Source organism: Malurus melanocephalus, unplaced genomic scaffold (assembly GCF_030028575.1).
Source record: "Malurus melanocephalus ecotype Western Australia unplaced genomic scaffold, MMel_1.1 scaffold_209, whole genome shotgun sequence".
Taxonomy (NCBI): Eukaryota; Metazoa; Chordata; class Aves; order Passeriformes; family Maluridae; genus Malurus; species Malurus melanocephalus.
Genome location: NW_026623441.1, coordinates 1,226,142 through 1,247,636, shown reverse-complemented (window position 1 = coordinate 1,247,636; position 21,495 = coordinate 1,226,142). Strand labels below are relative to the sequence as shown.

Genomic DNA, 21,495 nt, shown 5'->3' with positions numbered 1-21,495 from the left:
TGACCGCGGCATGGCTGGGATGACAGAGCAGGAGCCACTGCAGGTGCTGTGACAGGGCACAGGTGGCTGGGCGAGGCGAGGCTCGGAGCGCAGCCCGAAGCTCACGCGTGGGCACCGCACGGCGGAGAGGCACGGGCTGGCAGCGGGACCTGTGGCGGCAGCCCCGGCGCCCAAGRCCTGGAGCCTCCTGCCACAGTCCTTTCGAGGCCAAAACCAAACGGGGTTCGGGATAGCAGCGGCGAGCGGGTGGGTGGGTGGGCAGCACCCCTCGCACCGCATGCCACAGCCCTGCCCTCCATGGGCGCACCGGCGGCGGCCGCACCGTGCGGGGGAGCGACCCACAGGAACCAAGATCGGGGCTGCCGCCCCTCCGCCGCCGCGGCCGGCGCTTATTCATCCTCCCCGGAACGCCCGCCGGCCGCGGCAGGTGGGGCAGGTCTGCGGCGCGGGGGTCTCTGGGAAGCGTAGTTCCTTGTGGCGAGCGGCGGCGGCGCGGCGCGGCGGCGCGGACTACAAGCCCCAGGGTGGCCCGCGGGGCCGCACTGCGCGTGGGGAGGCGGCGGCGGGAGGTGGTTCCTGGCAGCGCGGCCCCGCGGCTCTCGCCGCTCCCGGGGGCGGCCGAGCGGAAACCCGCCYCCAGCCGCCCGGCATCCAGGAGGCAGACGGCCCCGGCCAGAGCGGGAGGGATGCGCCTCGCCCTGTCCGACAGCGGCGAGCAGCGGCCGCCCTTAATWAGCAATTAGCCCGTCCCCAGTCTCCCCTCGGCAAGCACTATCCCATGCACGCCGACCCGCCGCCGGCAGCAGCGGCCGACGGCTTCTCCCGCGGTGCTGGCGTGCGGGTCGCTTAAGCCATGGGGAATGGGATGAACAAGGTAACGCCGCTCGTCGTTGTCGCCGTGCGCGAGTGCATGTGCAGGGGCCAGGGCAGCGGAGCCGGGGTGGCGGTCCCTCCCCGCCTCGGGCGGGCGGGATGCCGCGGCGCCCCCGCCTTTGTCTCGCCCCTGCGCCGCGGGCACCCGCTCTAGGAACAAAGGCCAGGGCSAGAGGGCTTTTCCCTTCGGTTTTGGGGGTCCCCCGCCTCGGGGCGAGGGCGGAGGGACAGAGAGCGGGGCCGKGCCGCTCCCTCGGGGCGCGCCGCCYCTTCCTCCCCAGCCGCAGCGCGGGCGGGCTGGCGGGAGGGGGGCCCTGGTTTCGGTGATGCGCGCCCGGGCTTCCCCTCCGCGGCTGAAGCGAGTTCCAGCGGGCGGCGAGGGCCGTCGTCCCCCCGGCGCYGGGCTTCGGTGCCCGCTGTGTGTCCCTCAGCCCCGGGGGTGCCGTGGGGCAGYGCCGGCACCCCCTGACCTGCGGCAGGAGCCGGGGCATGGGGCTGTCAGCGAGCGCGGCACTGAATCGTGTCACTTGGCCATCGCTCGCTGCCCTCCCGGGGCGCGGAGCAGCCGCTGGACACGGGCTGTCGCTGGAGGGYTGGGCCGGTGCCGGTGGGACAGGAAAGCGCTCGGCCCCAGTGGAGATCGCAGTGAGGAAGGAAGATGGATCTGTTTTGCAAAGGGTGTTGGCCTTTTGGCAGTACGGGGGTTATTGTACGCCCCGATTCCCCCGGCATGTCATGGTTATCAAGTGACAGCTGTGATTTTTCTCAGTATCTCCACCTCTGTTTAAAACCCAGGTTTGAAAGTGTGATGGTAACTAGCCTTTTATATATAGCTTACTATGAGGAACAGAAGTTGAGTCACCTCCTCTGTCTTACATCCTGCTTTGAGTGCTTTGGGAGTAGCTTTGCTGTGTGCGTGGCCTCTGACAAAGCAGAGAAGAGCTAGAAATAGCTGCTCACATCTTGTCCCAGCCTGGTATCCTTGCCCCTAGAAGTCAGATTGATGAATGTCCAGAGAGCTTAGTGTGCCACCTGGGAAGGTGAAGCCTTTTCATCCTACGGGAAGAGATACTGAAATAGAAACCTTAGGCAGGGAAAATGTGGGGAATAGATCTGATTGGTGAGGAATTGAGTTAGGGCGTAGGAGTTAGAACATCCCTTGGTCCTTTTCTCAGTTTTTTCTTTCCAAATCTGGGGATAATGCTGTGATATTAGCCACTTACTGATAYTAGCCTTCTAGAAGTGGCCAGTTAGGAAGAAATACAGCTAGAGAGACTCCTTTTAAGCTTCTTGTATGTTTGTAGTATTTTTCTTGGAATGTTTGAAATTATCAAAACATTTAGAGGGACACAATATGGGATGCTTAAATTGCAGTCTGGGGAGAAAAAAAAAATAAAAGGGCAATTCTCAGCCCTTGGRAGCTGCTTTACATTTTACTTTGATACTGTGTGGGTAGAAATTGGCAATCTGGCATTGGCCAATTTGGTCATTTTAATTCTGTTAAAGGTTGCCCTAACATGTGCCAACTGGATCTTTCAGGACAAGCATAACACAAACTTGGATTTTTCCTCCCATTTCTTAGGGCTATATGCAAGAGGTTGAGATGTTCAGTTTGGGAAGGGCTGTCTTCTTGAAAGGCTGCAACCATTTTGGGTACTGGCCATCAGGGGTTTTTTTTGTAGGGGTCCCACATGTAGGTCTGGTATTTGCCACCTTCAGAACGTGCTCTTTCTTTTGATCTTATGAGTCAGCAAAGCTGGAGGGGCAACGGGAAGCACGAATTCATCAGCTCAGATGTTGGGGGGTGTTTTTTTGAATCAGTGTCAATCAATACAAATTGCCTTAGTTTCAAATTGAAGAGGGTTTGTTTTTTTTTTTGGGTTTTTTTTTTTTTTTTTTGATACAAATTGCCTTAGTTTCAAATTGAAGAGGGTTTGTTTTTTTGTTTTTTTTGTTTTTTGTTTTTTTTTTTGTGGTAGGGCTGTATATGGATGGTAGGAGAAAATAATCAGCTTATTTGATGGTGGATTATTTCATTTAAGGAATCCCTTTGTMCTGATGCCAAGGGAAGAGGATTAATGATGACCTGTAATGGGTGTGGTAAGGAAGAGCTCCGGGGATTGCTAGAGCCTCTGGATGCTAAGCCTTTCTCAGTGGCATGGTCCCCTCCTTGTTTTTCTGTCCCATGATATTGATGTATTTCATAGCAAATAGCAATTGCACCTGACTTTATGTGGCCTTTAGAGAGATAAGGGCTGGAGGCCTGGCATTCTTTATAGGTGGGGTTTGTCTTTTRTTGCTGATTTTCTCTGTAAAATTAGCCTGGCCTAGTTTTTTTTTGGAAGCCCATCCAAGCCTTCTGACATTTTCCAAATTAAACTGAAAGCATTTGTTCATGCATACCCTTCTTACTCTRTTAAGAGAAGGAGAATCGGCTTGTGAATGTGCATTAACCTGGCTAGTATTAATTTTCAGTGCTTCACCTTTTTTTCTTATATTTTTGAGATGTATGTTTTACAGAATGAGTAATGGGCTCTGAMTTAGGAAGTTGTCTGGGTGATTTGTTTTCATGCTTAACTTTCCTCTTAACTTTTATTCAAAGTTCAAGTTGATGTCTGTGGTTGAAATTTACAAAGATGTTTTCCAGGAGCTGAAGTCTAGCGGCTGAGATGGTGACAAGATTTGATTATCTGTGAACAGGATATGCTTGGTGAAGAGTTTTTCCTGAGGTTTAGTTGTTGTTCCGTGCTGTTACAGTTAACTGACGGTTATTCATGTAAACTCTTCAGAAGGTTTGGTTGTTATCTCTACAAAAAGGGCAGATAAGCTCTGTTCGTTGTAGGAGTGGATTCATAAGAATTAAACCAGTGAGGCTAACTAGAACTAGGTAGCCAATTTTATGGAAGTCAGAGAAGCTGGGCCAGTTCACGTCAGCAGCAAATCCCCCTTTCTGACGTGTGCCAGTCTCCTGTACTACCGGACAAAGGTAGGCTTGTCTTCTTCTTTTACAGTGCCTGGCCATCTCTGAGAAAGCCCCATGGACTTCTCCGGAGTGCCCATCAGTACTAACACACCTAGAAGCAGTGCTGGGCAAGGAGTTAGATGCTTTGTTATAAGCATTTGTCTAGATAGGAAACAGCAAAGTAGCCCTTTAAGCCATTTTTCAGAGAGGTGTATTGTCAGAGAGGACTGACAGAAGCATTAGCAACTGCTGCCTCTTCCAGGGCTCTGTCTTTGTGCAAGGTGGAGAATGTGAGCTGCTCTCGTGTGAGGTACAAGGGAAGACAGGTGTTGGGAGTCCTTGGTAGTGCATTCTTCTACTTCAGTTACTTAGTCTGTGGTCATTTTCTTGATGTTTCAGATCGTATAAAGAGGCTACTGTTTTTATTCATWAAGCAGTGGTGGAGAAGTTCACAAAAACAACCACCTTATTTTTCTRCTCTTCTGACTCCCACCCCTTCTCTCTCACACGCCCCTAGCAGCCATCAGCCTTCATTTTGCACGTACCAGAGTTGCAGTTACTGAAGGCAGTGTGAGATGACACAGCTGAAAGTTCCCAGCCATAGTCGAGTGCTGAAKTATTAGTCAGCATGACATGAAGATTCACTTCTTTCCAGGTAGCTTTCACCCATAGTAATGTTTCTTGCTTCTAGAATGACTCGTACAACAGGGGTGACATCTGTCCTTGGCTGCACAGTGTCCTAATTACCTATCTAGCATGTAGCCTTGCTTCATGATGCACAAATGCAGACTTCTGGATTTTTCCTCACTTGCCAACAAGAAAYCTCATTTCTGCAACCCCCCAGTGTTTCTCAGTATCTTTAATTTCTAATGTCAAAGCTTAATGACTGCGACTGGAAATTAAACTTTTATTCCCTCTTGAGAAAGCACATTTGATGCAGAAATAATGTCCTGGAGTCTATAAAACGCTGTAGTCTACAGCAGTGGCAGTGCGATTAGAGATTTGTTCTGCAGATAGGAAATACCAGACAGCTATTTAAAAATATCAGAAAGGCTTTTTTCATTTTTTTTTCATTTTTTACACTTAAGATGAGGGAGCTCACTGGGGTGATCTGGYTGGTGAAATTCATTCATAACTTGAGTCCCTTTTGCTTTAGAACATGATTTTATTTGTGGRATTTGGCCTTTTTGACAATGACTCTTGAGTACTGCCCTTTCTGGAACAGGTACAGGCTTCTTTTTTCTGGCCTGGGAGGTAGCCTTAGAGCTGCACTTCTAGCAGTGTCATGAARTGTGCTTGAAATACTGAATCGTCCCTTGAAACCGTGAGTGTTGTGCATGTAGAAAGGGACAGCAGGATGTTGTAAAGGTTCTTTACCCTACGTGATAGATACTATGGCACTGGAAACTGCCCTGGGGATTTTTGCTGTCTTTGTAAGAATGTTGAATTTGTACAAATGAAGAGGGTAGGAAAAGCAGAAAACTGTCTGGGCTTATATTTGCAAAATACATGCAGGTGCCTGTTTGTATAAGACTAAAAAACTCTTTTCTTGACCTGCCAGTGCTGTTAATCAGCCCTTAATTTGCAAGTGAGGGTGTACAAGCAGTAAGGTASAGCAAGGGTCCTGGAGAAGCCACCTTTCAATATTGGGGTGGGAGGGGGAGTTGAGCCCTGTGTTTAGAGCTGGTGTGATACAGCAGGCAGAGAGTGATTGCCCAGCAAAGTCTAGAGGGAGGAATGTTTGCACAAACCAAAGCTGCAAGGAGTGCAAGAGGTGACACAGCCTTTTTCTGTTTCCTGCAAGGCTCAATAAATAACGGCGAACATGACACTTTTATTGGAGGAAAGGCCTGGAATAAAGGCAGGTCAGGAGGTATTTTACAGACTCTTCTTACCTGTGCATGGTGAGCTGGGTCGCCTTTCAGCAGAAAGGCTACAGTGAAACGGAGGAGGCTGTGGCATTAATCCCTGATGAAAAGTCCTTCATGACTTTCGGAACTTCGTGGCTGCCAGATCGAACAAAATGGGTGGAGTTTTCCCTTTAAATAGCTGCGTCTGAGAGACTGTTGCTGCTGTTGTGGGGACACCGGGGTGTTGCTAAGGCTGTAGGAAGTGAGCGCTGACATATCTGTATTGGTGGTATGCTCAGYATGCACTGAAGAAAAATGGATCATATGGTTTCACCACCACAGTTCTGATGTCTTGAAAGGATGTAGGTGTGGGTCAGAGACTTTAGCTGGCAGAGAACAAAAATCTTGGCCAGAAAATGTGTGCTCTGTGTGCCTAGGTTTTTTTTTATTATCCTTGCTGTTGTTACCAAATAGGGAGGGTTATGAGAGGGTGGGAGGGGTAGCACTACGGTGTCACCTGCCTCTGTGGCTGCATGCACGTGTCCCCAGACTGCACATGCTGGTCCTTGGGCAGACCTTGAAACTCCCCAGTTAAAGAATGTCCTGTAACTGAGAGCTGTGCAGGCGTCTGGGAGTGGGGGGTGAGTGGGTAGATCTGGGAGAGAAACATGCAAGTCACGGACCTTCAGCAGTTCCCTTTCCATGTGAACGCACAAGTCGCTGATGGCAGTGATTTCCTCTGAGAGTCCCACAGTGCTGCAGCCCTGACTTGCATGGTGCTGCACTTCAAAAGCCTCGAAGGATGTCGTTTTGCAGGGCTTTGTCCAGCTTCCTTAGCAGCTTTAGGCAAATCACCTTTGCTGTGTGAAGTTTCATCATTAGTTCCATGAGGGTAGCTCTTACCCTGCTGTGGGGGGCAGGGGAGGGCTGTGTTGCGAGGCCCACTTCATATTTGTAAACCACATTTGCTGTCCTTGGAGAAGCCTCCATTAAGTGAGAGTCCCCACGATTAACAACAACGGTCTGCCAAGGAATGCTGTCAATGCTCAGTGTGCCTAGAGCTGGCTGGTTTGAGAAGGTTGCAAAGAGGCATGAAATGCTCTCAGCATGTTTTAGATTGCATTTGACAATAGTCTGCTAAAGTAGTATGTTCCATCCTGTATGCAAATTGAACTTTGTCAAATTGTCTTACCACAAGATATCTATATTTGATACTATATTTCTTTCTCACAGATTCTTCCTGGCTTGTTCATTGGCAACTTTAAAGGTAAGATTAGTTTTATCATTATCTCTAAGATTACTTAGCAGAGATCTTAAGGTATTGTTTTGCAGGCACTCAGACTTCTCTGGAATCTCTGTAGCTTTTTAACCCCATCTTGCTTCATTTCTGGATTCATCTGATAACACTGAAAGAAGAACTCATTCGCTTTCTCATCCGTGTGCTGTGTTGCAAATACTTTTAAAAAGTAAAATGAACATCATCTCCTTKGAGCATGCTTCAGCTGGAATTCCTAAACACTGTCTGCCTTAAACAATTCCTGCGCTTGGMAGGGCAAGCCTGTGAGCCAGGCAGATCCTTTGTAAGGCTTATTTCAAGCCCTCCTTATAAGTAAAGGCTTACTATGCCTCTTGTTCATTGCTTTCATTATTTTGGTTATTTATAACAGCTGCTAAAGAGTTATCATTGCTTGTGAGACTGATAAGTCTGCAGCTTGCRGCCTGACCACTGATACTCACACTGTCTCTAGTGCAGATGTAAGTTTCTATGGATTTTTTTCCCTTTGTGCACGAGGTTTATTTTTGGTGTACAGAAAAACAGACRTATTTAGAAAACACAGGAAACTTTGTATAGACATCCAAATAAATGGCCTCTTCTCAAAGCACTCTGTTAGCTGCAGTTCCAGCTGACTCTCCCTACTCAGAAGTAAACCAGTTGTGCATGTACAGTTGTTTTGATAGACGTAGACCCCACATTTCCTATACTTGGGTAAAACAGCAAAGCAGGGCTCACAGGGTCTCCTGTAATATCCTATCGTTCCTGGGCTGTCTGATACCATGCCCAGTCTGTTAAGAGTGGCTACATCTACCTTGGATTTAGATGGTACTGCACCTTCTCTCTGCCTTATGCCCACCCTTTCTTCCTTGCCTCCCCATCCCGAAACATGTGAGTTYGGTGCTTTTTGCCTGATTTACCTGCCACTGGATCTGCTGACCCATACYGCAGATCCAGTGCTTGCTGCCCCTTGGGACATGGATCTGGGACATGGATCTGTGACCACTTTGGAAGGCAGCCCAGAGGCTGGCGTGTGAAGTTAGAAGCTGCCTTTTTCCACATCACAAACACAAGTACAATGGCTACTGCGTGAGAGTGTTAATCATGCCATGGTAAAGCAAATGAGAGCATGGAGGTGATTTTATGCTGCTAATGGAAAGAAAAAGGTAGGAAAAAAGGAACATAAGGCCAAGAGGGTAGTTTTGAAAGCACTTTGGATTGACCACTAAATGGGCTGATGACAAAATTAACTAACTTGGCCACAGCCATGTGTTGCTTCCTCTTTTTGTTTTCTGTTTYTGAAATAATTTCGGCAAGGAGTAGAATTGGGAAGATGTTGGATAGTGGAGTCCTTTATGTTTCAGATAGTCTGGAAAGGTGAGCAGGATGRGCCCTGGTAACATGGCTTCCAGTCTGTCCCTGTCACCATGGCCATCCCTCTGGTAAGCCCTTGCCAGTCTGCCCAGGGGAGCGAAACCCAGCTGGAGTATCTGCTTGCTGGTGCAGTTGTGGTTTCAGTGGAGGGSATTTGGCCAAGGTTGTGGAGTGAGTCAGCATCTCTGCCCATGCCAGGCCTGTGGCCCTCTTGCTCCTGCTGTCCTGGCCACACTCCACCCACCTTGGGAGCAGCCCTGGAATGGCACAGCAGGTCCTGCCTGCGCAGAGAGCAGAGGCGTGCTCTGAGTGGGCAGTGTTTCTGGGAGCCTCGCTGAAAAAAAAGCAGAGGGTGTAATGCTTCTGCTTACCTCCATAAAAGAATAAAGATGAGTTGACTTTAACCCCAGTGTTTGTGTTATGGAGTCTGTTTTTTAGATTAGTTAAAAACACGAAATGTCCGTTTGTTTACTGCTATGACCTTTGMTCATATTGAATTTAATCATTACGTACTACCATCACAAGTACTTGTTATAATATCAGATAAACTACCCTACCTGGAAAGGAAAAGATATTGTTGCAGTACTTCACTAATACAAAAGCATACTTTTACGTTTCTTGCCCTTTTCTGCATCCCTTGTCCTTCACTGCTTAGGAGCAGTTGCAACACGTCTCTGTGCAGTGAAGTCATCCCATTTAGGAACAGGTTGTTGGTGAATTACCARTGTATTTTTCTGGAGGAGTTTGATCACCATATTGCTGGGGTGTGGCCTGATTTGTGGCACTTTAAAAAAAAGTGACTGATGAGTGCTATGAAGGCGATAATTGACTGAGAAATACTCAGCAGCATGGACAGCTGGGATTGGTCAGAGTATCCTGATTCGGGCAGCTGAAATGAGTATCTACTTGTAAACACGGGCGTTTACAAAATTATTTCCGCTAATGCCTTTTTGACCAGTCTCCCATTCTTCAGTTTAAGACTGATAGCTTGAATTGAATAAAGTTGCATCTTGTCAGTAAGAGGAGGAAACACTGAACCCCTGGTGTTGCGCATCTTGCTTGGACAGGGTTGAGAATTTGTGGCACTGAGTCCCTGAGCAGACGTGGACAGGAGGGAGCTTCTGCAGAAGTTGAGTCAGGGGAATGTCTGTAAATCGCTCTGATCTGCCCTCTGGAGGATAGCCTTTCCCCGGTAGCTCCTCAGGGAGCGTGGGCATGCTCAGTTTCCAGAGCTAGATCAAAATACCATCCTACACACCCTCCTGTCTCGCCACTGCATGGGAGACCTCTGGGARCACTGGCAGACTGGGAAAAAAAAAGGCACACTTCTTCCAGATGGGTGCCTTTCAGCTGAATGAAAGTAGGATGTTTGAGATCCTAAACACTGATTCTAGAGGGCTGTTGTCTTGAGAAGGCATTCAGCARTTGTTCTGATTGGGGAATTATTATTCACCATTCAGCTGTATTTCTGCTTTTAGGCTTAATCAACTTAAAAACTGCTCYGTGACAGAGCAGTGGAAATTCTGCATTTGACTGGGAGATAAACTGAGGCCCAGGAAAAGCTTGTGAAATGAACTGTGGCAGAAATGGGAGCTGAGCTTGCTGCTTCTGTTTTGTTTGCTGCTGCACAAATCTATAAGCGCATAGACTGAGATGAGGTTTAATAACCACCTTAAGGGTCTTTAGGGTAGAAAATTATATGTCGTGCTAATTATGGAAAGCACTGAAGTATCTCCTGAAATCCCCCTGAGTCCACAGGGCTTGAGTATGTCTCTGAAAAACTTTCCTGATTAAGCACAGATCTTGGCATATGTTCAAGTGCTTTTTATCTTACAAGCTCTGTAAGCATGATTCAGCTCATCAGTAGYACATGAAAATTGTGGTATGCTCCTGAGAGGATGTATTTGAGATTGCACAGCTAGAGGGCAGAAAAATTCAAGAAGAGCCACAGATGTCCATAWCAAATACCAAGACTGAGCCTGGTCTGAAAAGTCCAAAAGGAAACAGAGCTCTTGGGCTCTTCTGTGAAAGTGGAGTCATTTCTTTGCAAATGGGAGAGTAGGGGGCTAAGAGAGAAAAATGAGGGAAGAGAAAGAGGAAGTTAACACTTCTTCCCACCTCTGGTTTTGGAGAAATTTTGGTTTGTTTCATTTGTACCTTTCAGATGAAATGCAATCCTCTCAAAAGATGAAGAATTTATTGTGGGGCTGYTCCACATGTCTTAGGCACTGAAACCCGATTTCCCTTGAAAATAACCTGTGCTCACAATAAAAATGGCTTCTTTGTTCCTTAAGGGATTGACAGGACAGCCTGTTTCTCTGCACAAATGAAAAAAAAAATCTGTTTCTTCTGATGAAAGATTCTCAATAGGTGCTCAGTTTGCCTCCAAACCAAGAGTTGCAGCATTAGCAAGAACCAGACTCAAAAGTGTTTCTACCTTGATTATTAAAGAGTTTATGTTCTTCCTTGTTTGTAATCATTCRTGGTTTTTCCCATGGAATATTTGGGGGCTTTTTAATTTGAAGGGGAAAGCCACAAAATGAGGTTTAATTTCCCCCAAAGAGTCCAGTGTTTCTGTGGATGTTCTGGAGAGTCTTGGGAAAGTTTCTGCCCTTCCCATTACTAAGTGTATAAAAAGGCAGTGCCCACCAAATAGGTCTGCTGTGTTTCTGGATTCAATTAATTCRTGTTCTCCTCTGCTTAGTATGTTTTTAAAGTTCTGTTTCCTTAGGCTTTATATCAGAAAACAGGAGAGGATGGAGATACCATTCCCTCTTTCAGATTTCACCTTTTCCAGGAAGTCAAATTATTTGTACTCCATTAAAGAGTACTGACCYCTTTTCCCCACCTTCCTTCTTCCCMAAAAAGGTGCATCTGAGAGGAAGRGACAAAATATGTTTTMRAACATAGTGTGAAGTGGAGACAGAAGACATGGAATTTTTGTTCATGTACACAGTTTGTGTGTTTGTCTGTAACTGCACATAACTGGATTCAGAAACAAAACTCTCCTGATGGGAAACCATTCTCAATAAAAGCTCTTAGTGCTCTGAATCACTGCAGAGGACATTCTTTAGATGACTATTTCTGTTTAGCTCTCTCCAAAGTAGAAAATAAAGTGTAGGAAAAAAAAATGCTTTATATAATAAAGATCTTGTGGTGATGAAATTGYCATACATCTGCAGATTGAGACTTAATACTATTGTATATACTGGGCTGACTTGCCTTTTCTGAGAGGAAGTGCTTATCCCTCACCTTGCATGTCTGTGAAGACACTAAAATACTAAAGTAAGAGAGAGYGGTTGTAGGTACATTTGAGACTTCACCACTGTAGTATGGGAGTGATTCAGTCGCTGACATGTCTCARCTGCAGTGGTTGGAGCTGTGTTGTCTCCCTTGCTTGTGGGGGATGGAAGCACACTGCACTGGGTGATTTGCTCCCCAACCACACAGTGAGGCTTCCCAGAGCTACAGGGAACAAATTCTGACAGGCCCCTGGTTCCATGTTGATGACTTTGGCATTGCTTTTGCAGTTAAGTGATTGCAGCTCTCTGCATGAGTAGAGATTAAGCTTGGAGTCATAGAATGAAACTGAGGGAATAAAGGCTAAATATGGGAGAGAGAGAGGAGGACTTCCCTTGTGTGAATTGTGTCAGTTTGTGTGAGGAGAGTTTCCCAAAGGCTTTACTCAAAAGTCTGCATCTGCTTAAGCTGAGAAGCATTTTGCTGTAAGAAACAAATTGTTAGGTAACGTGTTATGAAGAATAATGCCACATTTGAGGCACCCTTTAGAGGATGCACAAGAGGGGCTCTGATAGGTAGGTTTAATCTTAACATGTGGAAATGAAGTGTTTCATGCGGTGATTTGAAAACGTGAGCCTGCATGTGCATGTACAGCACTGTGCTACAGCAAAGAAGTTAGAATTGCTGTGGTGATGGTGGTTCTTTTGGTTTTTGGTGGTTCTTTACATAACCTCTAAGGTTTTTTTTGTTATTTATGGTATGAGAGTGTGAATGACAGGATATCTTATTTGTACYTGTGTTTAAATAGCCTTATCTGTAGTATCTGTAGAGACTTAAGGCAGGTGCTGGGGAACCAGGGGAATTTCCCCTTTGTAAACTGTTAAAAGTTTAGATCCAGATAGTAGTTGGGAAGCTTTTTCTCCTCTGCTTTAGTGATTTGAATCGTTGTTTCCCAAATAGATTAAGGACCTGCTGGCTATACTGTGACATAGGTCTAGGATGKCCATTTCCAACTTGTTGCTAAGAATATCTGAAATCTCACTGTATAGTTTTGATTTGCTGAAGTTCCTTTAGCCTGTTTCAGTTAACTGAGAGACTTCAGTCCTGTWCTATGTCCATTAAGCCTTTCATAATGGTTCAAAGCAGTCAAAATTTAATTTGGATTATATCTCCTTTTGAAGCGGTTTGCCTTGTGTGGCAAGACATTTCTTACCATGTAGGTCATACTGATAATTAGAGATTGAGGTCTCGTTGTGCTAGGTGTACATTAACACCATGATTTCCAGCCAGCAGGCTCTGAAGCCTGCCTTTAGCCTTTGTAAAACAAAGAACAGTGATTTTTAGGGACACTTAGACTGGTTTCTGACTTCCAAATCTTTGCCTGCTTAGTGTTCCCTAAGGAATTGCAACTGTCCTACAAACAGTTAAAAAAATCTGAAGGTCAGGTGGATTAGAAGACCTCACCTSGCAAGCATTAGCATTTCTTCTTTGAAATGCTTGCTCTGAGATTTTTAGGAAATTTTATTTGTTCTGTGAAGCTAGGCTTTAATTCTGTTTCAGAGAGAATTTGTGTTAATTCTCTCCTGAAGGATTAGGCATCTGTGTTGATCATGCAGGCTTGATCAGCAGTGAGTAAAATCCATGCAGTTTTGACTCTTTTCTTCATTTTATTAGCTGTAGAGAAGCTTTCATAATTGGATTAGGTTTAAATTTTGTTGCTTGTTACTGTGCTCACTTGGATCTTGTCTATGGGGCAGTATAATTAAATGTCCARCTCCTCTTTGTGATATAGAAAAGGCATTGAAACTTTATAGTAGGTGGGTAAGATGACACAAGAGACGCTAATTGAACTCTTGCATGTACATAAAGAGCATACAGGTGATGCTATTGTTATTTTTGTACCTAGAGAGAGCCGGTTTGAAACCTTTGTGGTCAGTGTTCTCTTTTTGTGTGCAACCAGGCTAATGTGAACAGATTTTATGGGCAGATTTCGAAGGCAGGTGTTCGCATCACAAAACCACTGCTGTACTTGCCATGGTGTGCCCTTCTCAAGCAAAAAGGTCGTAAGTAAACGGGCACAAACTAACTTTTGCCTGTATTGGTCGTTCTTTCAGGTCATTTTCCGACACAYTGATACTTCACTGTAGAGAAAGTTCCTCACTAATGATAATGTATTTTACCTTTTTTTCCCTCATAGAATCAAGCCCATGGTTTTGCCATATCTAGCATCAAATTTTTAGTCGCCCCAGTTTTCATTCCAGTTTTGAATGTCTGAAACCCCTTGGTTACAGGTCTAGGAACCACCTTTTCACAAAAGCATTTTCCTTTTTCATGCATTCAATATCTTTATGGCCTGTCTCTCTTTAGACTTAAAATTATCACACATATTGGCTAGATGCACATTTTTCTCTACTGCTTCACAGAAACTAAGAATCTGGTTATCTTCTTGGCTTGTCTGTAGAGACCTCAATTCAAGTGATACAGCTGGCTTCCCTTGTCATACCTGGATATCACTAGATCTGTCTCCCAAGTGAAAAWGTATCCCCTGAAGGGGGATTTGTGGGTAGAAAGGAGGTCAGATATTTYTTGTACAGCTCTGACTGCATGTTCAGATGGGCATCACCTGCACACAGGCATGCACAGACTTACATTTCAGATGCAAAATACATGAAACTTCTGACTTGAGAACACATTCCTGAGTCACTTRAGCTTGGTCTTTATATAGTATATAATTTGTTTTGGAGTTAAAATTGTGTCTTCCCGTTACCCACTCTCATGATGGTGTCTAGAACAGCTGCATTTGGGGTTTTGCCTGACTTTATGTAGCTTCAAAAAGAAATGTATCAGTGTTMAGTGACTTTTCAACATGCACAATGGAAATGCTATTTAAAGAGATTWAAAAAAYTGTYTTCCTTTTTCCCTCTATCACAGATGCCCGAGATGTAGAGCAATTGAGTAGGAACAACATTACGCACATTCTTTCAATCCATGACAGTGCCCGCCCTATGCTTGAGGTAAGAGTTGTGGGGGTCTCCTCAGTAAATCCTTGYTTTGCAGTTCACTGTTACAGTCATCTTGGCACTGGTTTCTTGTTCTGGGCTGTTGATGTTTTGAGACTGATTTTCTTAAAAGCAGTAGTTTTGGAATCCAGCCACAGGTTTTGTTGTTGCTGCTGTTGTAACAAGAGGTCTTAACTGACAGAGGAAGAGAATTACAGCATCAATCTGTATAACACAATAACAGGATTATGTGAAAAATTTAATAGTAAAGGTAAGTTTCCTTCTGTTTGGAGTTTAAACACCACATAAACAACATTCTCCCCCTGGTACTAACCCTTAGTACTTCCCCCAGTACTAACTTTGTACTTAGGCCCCTCATTGAATCTTTGTGGCAGATGGGTTTGCAGTCCTTTTCTATGTGAAGTATTTAGGCTTGGAGTGTGGAAAGAATCTATGACCCTCATGTAATACATCTAATGTAGCCGGGTGTCTGTAATTGCCAACACTTTGACATGAAGTATTATTCCCCATTTTACTGAAGGGAAGCTAATCTAAAGACCTGTATTTGCTGTGCCATCTTGAGCTGAGAAGGAGCTGGGAACAATATAGGTCTCCTTTGTTGAAATGTTGCGCTTTCTTCTTTACCCCAGCTTACCTTGGAGGGGAATCTGCCTGGGCTTTGCTACGTCCTAAAATCCTGCTATTTGATATATGTCAGGAACTGTTGTCCTCTTAATTTTTTTCATTCCTTCCCTGCATTTCACTTCTCAAGAGATAMGGTAAAATTGTGGGTAAGGCCGTTGTTGGTATTAGCCCTCGTATGCTGCTGGTAGTCTCTGCTTTCCTTTTTCTTTGTGTAAAATGTCTCCAGTGAATTCAGTCCTTAAACTAYAGAACTTCCACTTCTCCCAGGCAAGTCAATAGGTAAGGCAAACAAGAGGTGTTCCCAGTAGTCACAATTAAACCTAATACCAAGATAATGATGAACTCAGGGTTGACCTTGAATTTATAAATGTGCTGAAGCAGAGCTTTCTTTAGTTGTTRACTTTGTGCATTTGACTTGCGCTGTGCTTGGTGCTTATTAAGTCTGAAACAGATTGAATTTCAAGAGTGCTCTTAGTTGAAGGGATAAGCATTTGTGCTGAGTAAAGGAGATGTAATGTTGCCTCTAGGGTGCTGGTCTTTAGAATGAATAGAATTTTATTTTGTTCTATTGTAATTAGAAAATTAGGAAGACTGATTATGGTTCAGATCAGCTGCAGCTTCAGACAGTGCTTCTGGTGGTGRTAGTGATAGTTTTTTTGGCTGTCCACATTCCATCTCCTTGCTTGTGGTGGTGCATCTGTTTGTGAGCCTGCATGGTAAATAGTACTGGGAGCTTTTGTGGTTTAAATATTACCAGGTCACCATTTCTTCCTCTAGTTACCACCACAAAAGACATRAAGGATTAGATTTACCTAGATCTGTCCCCAGTTTGGTTCACAGCAGTGTCTTATAAGTGTCACGGGAACAAGCAGTGGCTGCTTGAGGAGGGACTTTAATCACCCCTGCTTCCAGCTGTGCCTTCAGTTTTCTCAGCATGCAACATACTCCTTTAAAACTTCTCCCCARTTCCTAAAGCAGTGTAAGGATTTCAAATTCCATTTGTTCGGGGTCTGAGCTGATTTTTGATTACTTTATCAGTCATGACCTTATTGTGGTGATGGTTTGCGACTGAATGCTTCTGTTTATGAAGAGTAGAAAACTTCTGTTACGTTTTGTTACTTCCTTAGCTATTTACATTCATGCCAGGTTGTAGGTGGGGTTTTTTTATAGCTTGTGTGTCCGCACTGTGCTTGGGGATTTTTCCCATGCCCACTGAAATCAAACAGGAATGCTTTGCCTGTGTGTATCCCACATCACCTTCTGTAGTAGTTGCCTTTGTCATGCTAGCAGTGTTTTATTTCCWGTATTCCCTTGTACTGTAGGAAATGTAGGAACCTGTAGGAAATGCTACAAATAATTCATTAGACAAAGCTTTCTATGCAAGMCAAGGAAGGTAAGTGTTTTTAGACACTGAAAAGCCAGTAGTGTTTTAGTAGCATGTCATCAAAAACAATTGGGCCTTTTCTGGCTGTCTGTGGAACAAACGAATATGGATGCATACTTTAGCTCTCAGACATCATAAATTACCATATCTTGTTTGCCAGATTTTTAAGTTTCAGTAATGACTGTTTTGATGCAATAATACTTCTGAATTCAGCACTTAAAGTGTATCAGAAGTACTGATTCTGTAYGCATTGCTGGTGGGTAGAGAACGAAAATGCCCAATCTGACTTTGTCATTCATAATTAAGAATGCAATACTGAAAAAAGAGACAAATATCAGTCTTTGTGGTGAACACTAAATTGCTAGAGATTGTAAAACTGTTTTCTACTGTAGTAACTTAAGGCATTGCCCTTCTCTGTGATGTTACAGACTGTTTTTACCTGGTTGTTTGAAATGCTCACAGTATCTTTTTTTAAACGTGTGCTTCTGTGTGTGACATATTCTGCTGATTTTGGATATAGGTTGCTTCAGTTCCTCATAAATTAGTAAGCTGTTAGAAAACAATTGAAGAGTTTCACAACAAAGTATTATATTGGTTTAGGTTACATAGTATGTGCCTAGTGAGATATACTTAAAAAAGAAAATTTCATATAGAAATTTGGTTTCGGACATTGGCTCAATCATCATTTACAAACCCTTACGGATGTGGGAAGCATGGCTAGCTTATAATCAAAGTTTGGCCTTATGAAGTCACTGAGTACTTTAAATCTGGAATAACAGGAAAAAGTAGGTGTAAAATTAGTTGGATTTTAGGACTTTTTGCACCTTTAAACACAGCCAGCTTTCATTAAGTGCAAGACGCAGAATTGTTTTCTAAGACTTCAAGTAATTTACACGAGAAAAAACTTGCCAAAATCTGGTCTTAACTATCTTGCAATATTGCTCCTTAGTTGTTTTTGTATAAACTGTTTCAAGGAAATTTTTCCTCTAATAAGATCAGTTTTGAAATAGAGAGCATTCTAAGACTATTGTTCCAATGAGGTGCACCATTGTTATACAGGATCTTAACCACTTTGGTGAGCATTTTGTAGTTTAAAGATGCACRTTTATAGCTGCTGTGCTATAAATATCTATCTCACAGAAAACCCTGTGGGTAGCAGGTAGCATGTCCAAGAGAAAGGCATGCATGCCGTATGAAGCTGGGTTTGTTATTTCAGATGTAATGAGTAAAAGCAGTGTCCAACAGCACCATGTGTGCTCCCACTGATGCACAGGGGCAACAGCCCTGGTGAATCAAATTGGCTCCTCCAGAGCACTTTGGATGGCTGCCCATGGAACACTCACAGATGTTTTATAAATCCACACAAAAGCCATAAACAGAGTGGAATAATTAAGTTTCTTGCCACCTGCTTTTTCTATTYTATTTCTCAGTTAGTTTAGCTTTTAAAATCTCTGATCAGAATATGAGACACTGAAAGGTAGATGGGAAAACATATCTGTGTGCTTTAGGTAATACTATGTCTGGCAGTGACCTGTGGGATCCAGCCAAYAGGTTGTCATCTATCTGGATGTCTGTAAGACCTTTTACATGATATCCCACAAACATCCTTCTCTAAATTGGAGAGATACAAATGTGGTGCCTGGGCTGTCTGGTGGATGAGGAAATAGTTGCATGGTCACATCTAGAGGGTTAATAACTCAATGTCCGGATGGGAAACCAGTCATGAGTGGTGCCCCTCAGCAGTCTGTATTGGAACCAGTGCTGTTTAATGTCTTCATCARTGATGTAGACAGAGGGATTGAGTGCACTCTCAGCCCATTTGCAGATGACAACAATTTTTGTTTCAGTTGCTCAAAGTCAAGAACATAAAGGTGAATCTTGTTAATCTTCCCAGAAGAATCTGGTTGCAGGTCCTTTGAAGTGTTTTTATCTGGATTTTCCATGTGTTTAACCCTATTCTGGGGGTGGTTATGTGGAGATGAATGTGGGCCCAAATCAAACAGGCTGTAGATGTGRATTGGGCAGCAGCTTGAAAACAGCTGCATCCCATTCTGGAAAATGTAGGCCACGGTGGACAGTCATGTCCAAGCATCTGCACTTGCAAGCATCCTTAGTCCTCTCATCATTCCTCCCCACAGCCACCGGCTTGAGTCCTGGTAGATGGAGGAATGGTTGCTATGCTGCATTTGGTTGCTGTTTGCAATGCAGGAAGGAGAACAGCATGAGTTCTGGGGGAGAGGGGTATTGAGTTCTTCTGGTTGAACAGAGAGGTGTTGTCCCCAAAGAGAGGCAGGGATGGATGGGCATTTTGTGCGGCCCTGTGTGGAAAACCCATGGCAGGACTGCGTGCCATTGTGGCTGGCAAATGACGTGTCACAGATTCAGACTGGAAGTAAGCAAGGCTTTGACTGTGAGGGTTAGTAATTGCTGAAATRTATTTCCAGAGGTAAAGATGGGTTTTCTCATATGCTCCATTTTTGTGGGGAAGTTTATTCAGGTAAGGCTGGATTATAGTGGTCTTTGAGCTTTGCATTTTAGAGCTAGAACATTTCACAGTTCTCGGTCTGTCTGAGATACCTTGAGGTGCCAGTTGTGGTGACTGTTGTGAGCATTGCAGACACGTGTCCATCAGTCAGGAAATGGACTGAAACCAGCAGCTTCTTTCTCACAGTCCACCACACGTTTGTCAGTTACCAGTAATTYTGCTGCTGCTCTTGACCTGCACCAGAGTTTTGATCTAGTAAATGTATGAATCCTATTACCAGTTGCCTGTGGTTGTYGAGTCCTTTGGCATTAATTTATTTATAGCATTATCATTGTCAGACTGACTCCTGCTGCATCACTGGAAGCTCTGCATGCTGCACTCATATGGTAGACATCTTAATGATCTACAGTAATGTAGATCTTAAATCAACAAAAGTTAATGTGTTCTTCCCTGTACTGTCCCCTGCCACAGAAGCTTTCTGTTATTCTCTCTGTTGATAAGAAATGGCATTAAGAGTAGCTTTTTGCATGTGTGCTGCCACTGTATGCATGCCAGTTTTCTTTCTTTGTTTTCTGTGGGTACAGAATATTTGTTTGGTTTTTATTTTCAGTATGTTGATTTCCCCCCTCATTCTGCAGAGTTAACCAGAGCATCCACTTTTTTTCTTTGTATTCTGATATCATTAACAATATCATCTTAATCTGGTACATGCTGTCTCCTGAGCAGTGGCTTTCCCCTCTTTTTTCCTGAATTTGACAACCTAAATAAGTGTTGATATGGAAAGTGGGTGGAGGGATGGGGGAGGCAGAGAAAAGCTGATTGCTGATGGAACTACTGTGTGCAGTTTTGAGCACCCCAATATAAAAAAGACTTTGAGCTATTGGAGAGTTTCCAAGGGAGGACGATGAGGATGGTGAAGGGTCTGGAGGGAAAGCCTTATGAGGAGTGGCTGAAATCACTTGGCCTGTTCAGCCTGGAGACTGAGGGGAGACCTCATTGTGATCTTCATCATCCTCACGAGGGGAAGTGGAGGTGCAGGTACTCATCTCTTCACTCTCCTGACCAGTGACAGCACTTGGGGAAACAGCATGAAGCTGAGTCAGGGGAGGTTTAGGCTGGATATCAGAGAAAGGTCCTTCACATAGAGTGTGGTTGGGCACTGGAACAGGCCCCCCAGGGCAGTGGTCACAGCCCCAAGCCTGACAGAGTTCAAGAAGCATTTGGACAATGCTCTCAGGCAACATGATGTGACTCGGGGTGTCCTGTTGGACAGGGCTGGGAGTTGGACTGGATGATCCAGATGGGTCCCTTCCATTCTATGGAATMGTACATTCTATGATTCTGTGATCTTTTATGTCCAGTCTGTTAGCTTATGCAAGCAGCACAACTAAAATGAACTGTGTCTTTGGAAATAAAGAGCTTCTCAGCCAGGTTGTCTTACAAAGAATTATAGTTATTTTCCCTTTCAAATTCTAAAATTTTTGTCCAAGTGGAAATAGTGTTTCAAAGACGCAGTATCTAAGAAGCTGAACTGAAAGGAAACAACAGAGTTAAAAAACTCTGTGATGATCTTTTGGAACAATCTATCATACTCCCTGAGTAAACAGTCAAATGCATTAATAGAATACAGGCATGAGAAGATGCTGTAACTGGAACAGTAAGTGTGAGGAAYAGACATTGCAGAAAAATAAGGATGCTGGGGGAGATGTATGACTTCTCTGCACCAGATTTATTACTGCTGTGATATACCTGTTYTATAAGGTATTTAGGATGAGGAGCTTGCAGCTGGAGAAATCACAAGAGGAAGTGCTGAATCAAGATTATGAATTAAAGAAGTGTAAAACTAGCTGGTAAATCCAGCCCTTTGGAACAAAGTGAAGAGCTAAATGACTGAACACCTGTCRAAAACTGAGAAACGTTTTTAAGATCAAATGGTCATAGGCTGAAGACTTAGTACAGATAATGAATTCATATCAGCTTGCATTAGGATCCAGAACCTTGCTTCATATTTTTCAATCCTGGCTGTATGTTGTAAATCTTAATGCGGTTTTAGCTGAGCTTGATAATCTTACGTGTTTACCTGTGATCTTTASACTATACGTGTGTGCTTTTTTTTAGAAAAGGAAGGCAGGCTCAGCTATTTTAGAAGAACTGAACTGGCAGCTCTGGCACAATGCAAGTTATCTGGTTTGCACAGTTTGTGGATAGTATTTTTGCAGCTATTTAAGTTTTGACTGTAGAAACCTATGATGTCTGCTGTTTAGCACTTAATGTGATGAGGTTTACAGTCTTATCTCCTTTAAGTTTTCTGATTCTTTCCTTCTATCACCAGTTTGGGGAAACTTCTTTCTCTCACAGCTGCACGTTCTGGATTGACTTAATATTTTTTGTGTGTGTGTTAACAGGAATT

General features: G+C 44.2%; 1 protein-coding gene across 1 annotated transcript in view; it reads left to right on the top strand.

Annotated features, from left to right (window-relative positions):
* Positions 1–564: 564 nt before the first annotated feature.
* The window catches only part of DUSP22 (dual specificity phosphatase 22), a 43,336-nt gene continuing 22,405 nt past the window's right edge, over positions 565–21,495 (top strand). The window contains exons 1-3 of the mRNA XM_057373907.1: positions 565–874; positions 6,919–6,952; positions 14,504–14,586. Of these exons, the coding sequence (XP_057229890.1) occupies positions 854–874; positions 6,919–6,952; positions 14,504–14,586 (138 nt within the window). The 5' untranslated portion in view covers positions 565–853. The remainder of the gene's footprint in view (positions 875–6,918; positions 6,953–14,503; positions 14,587–21,495) is intronic.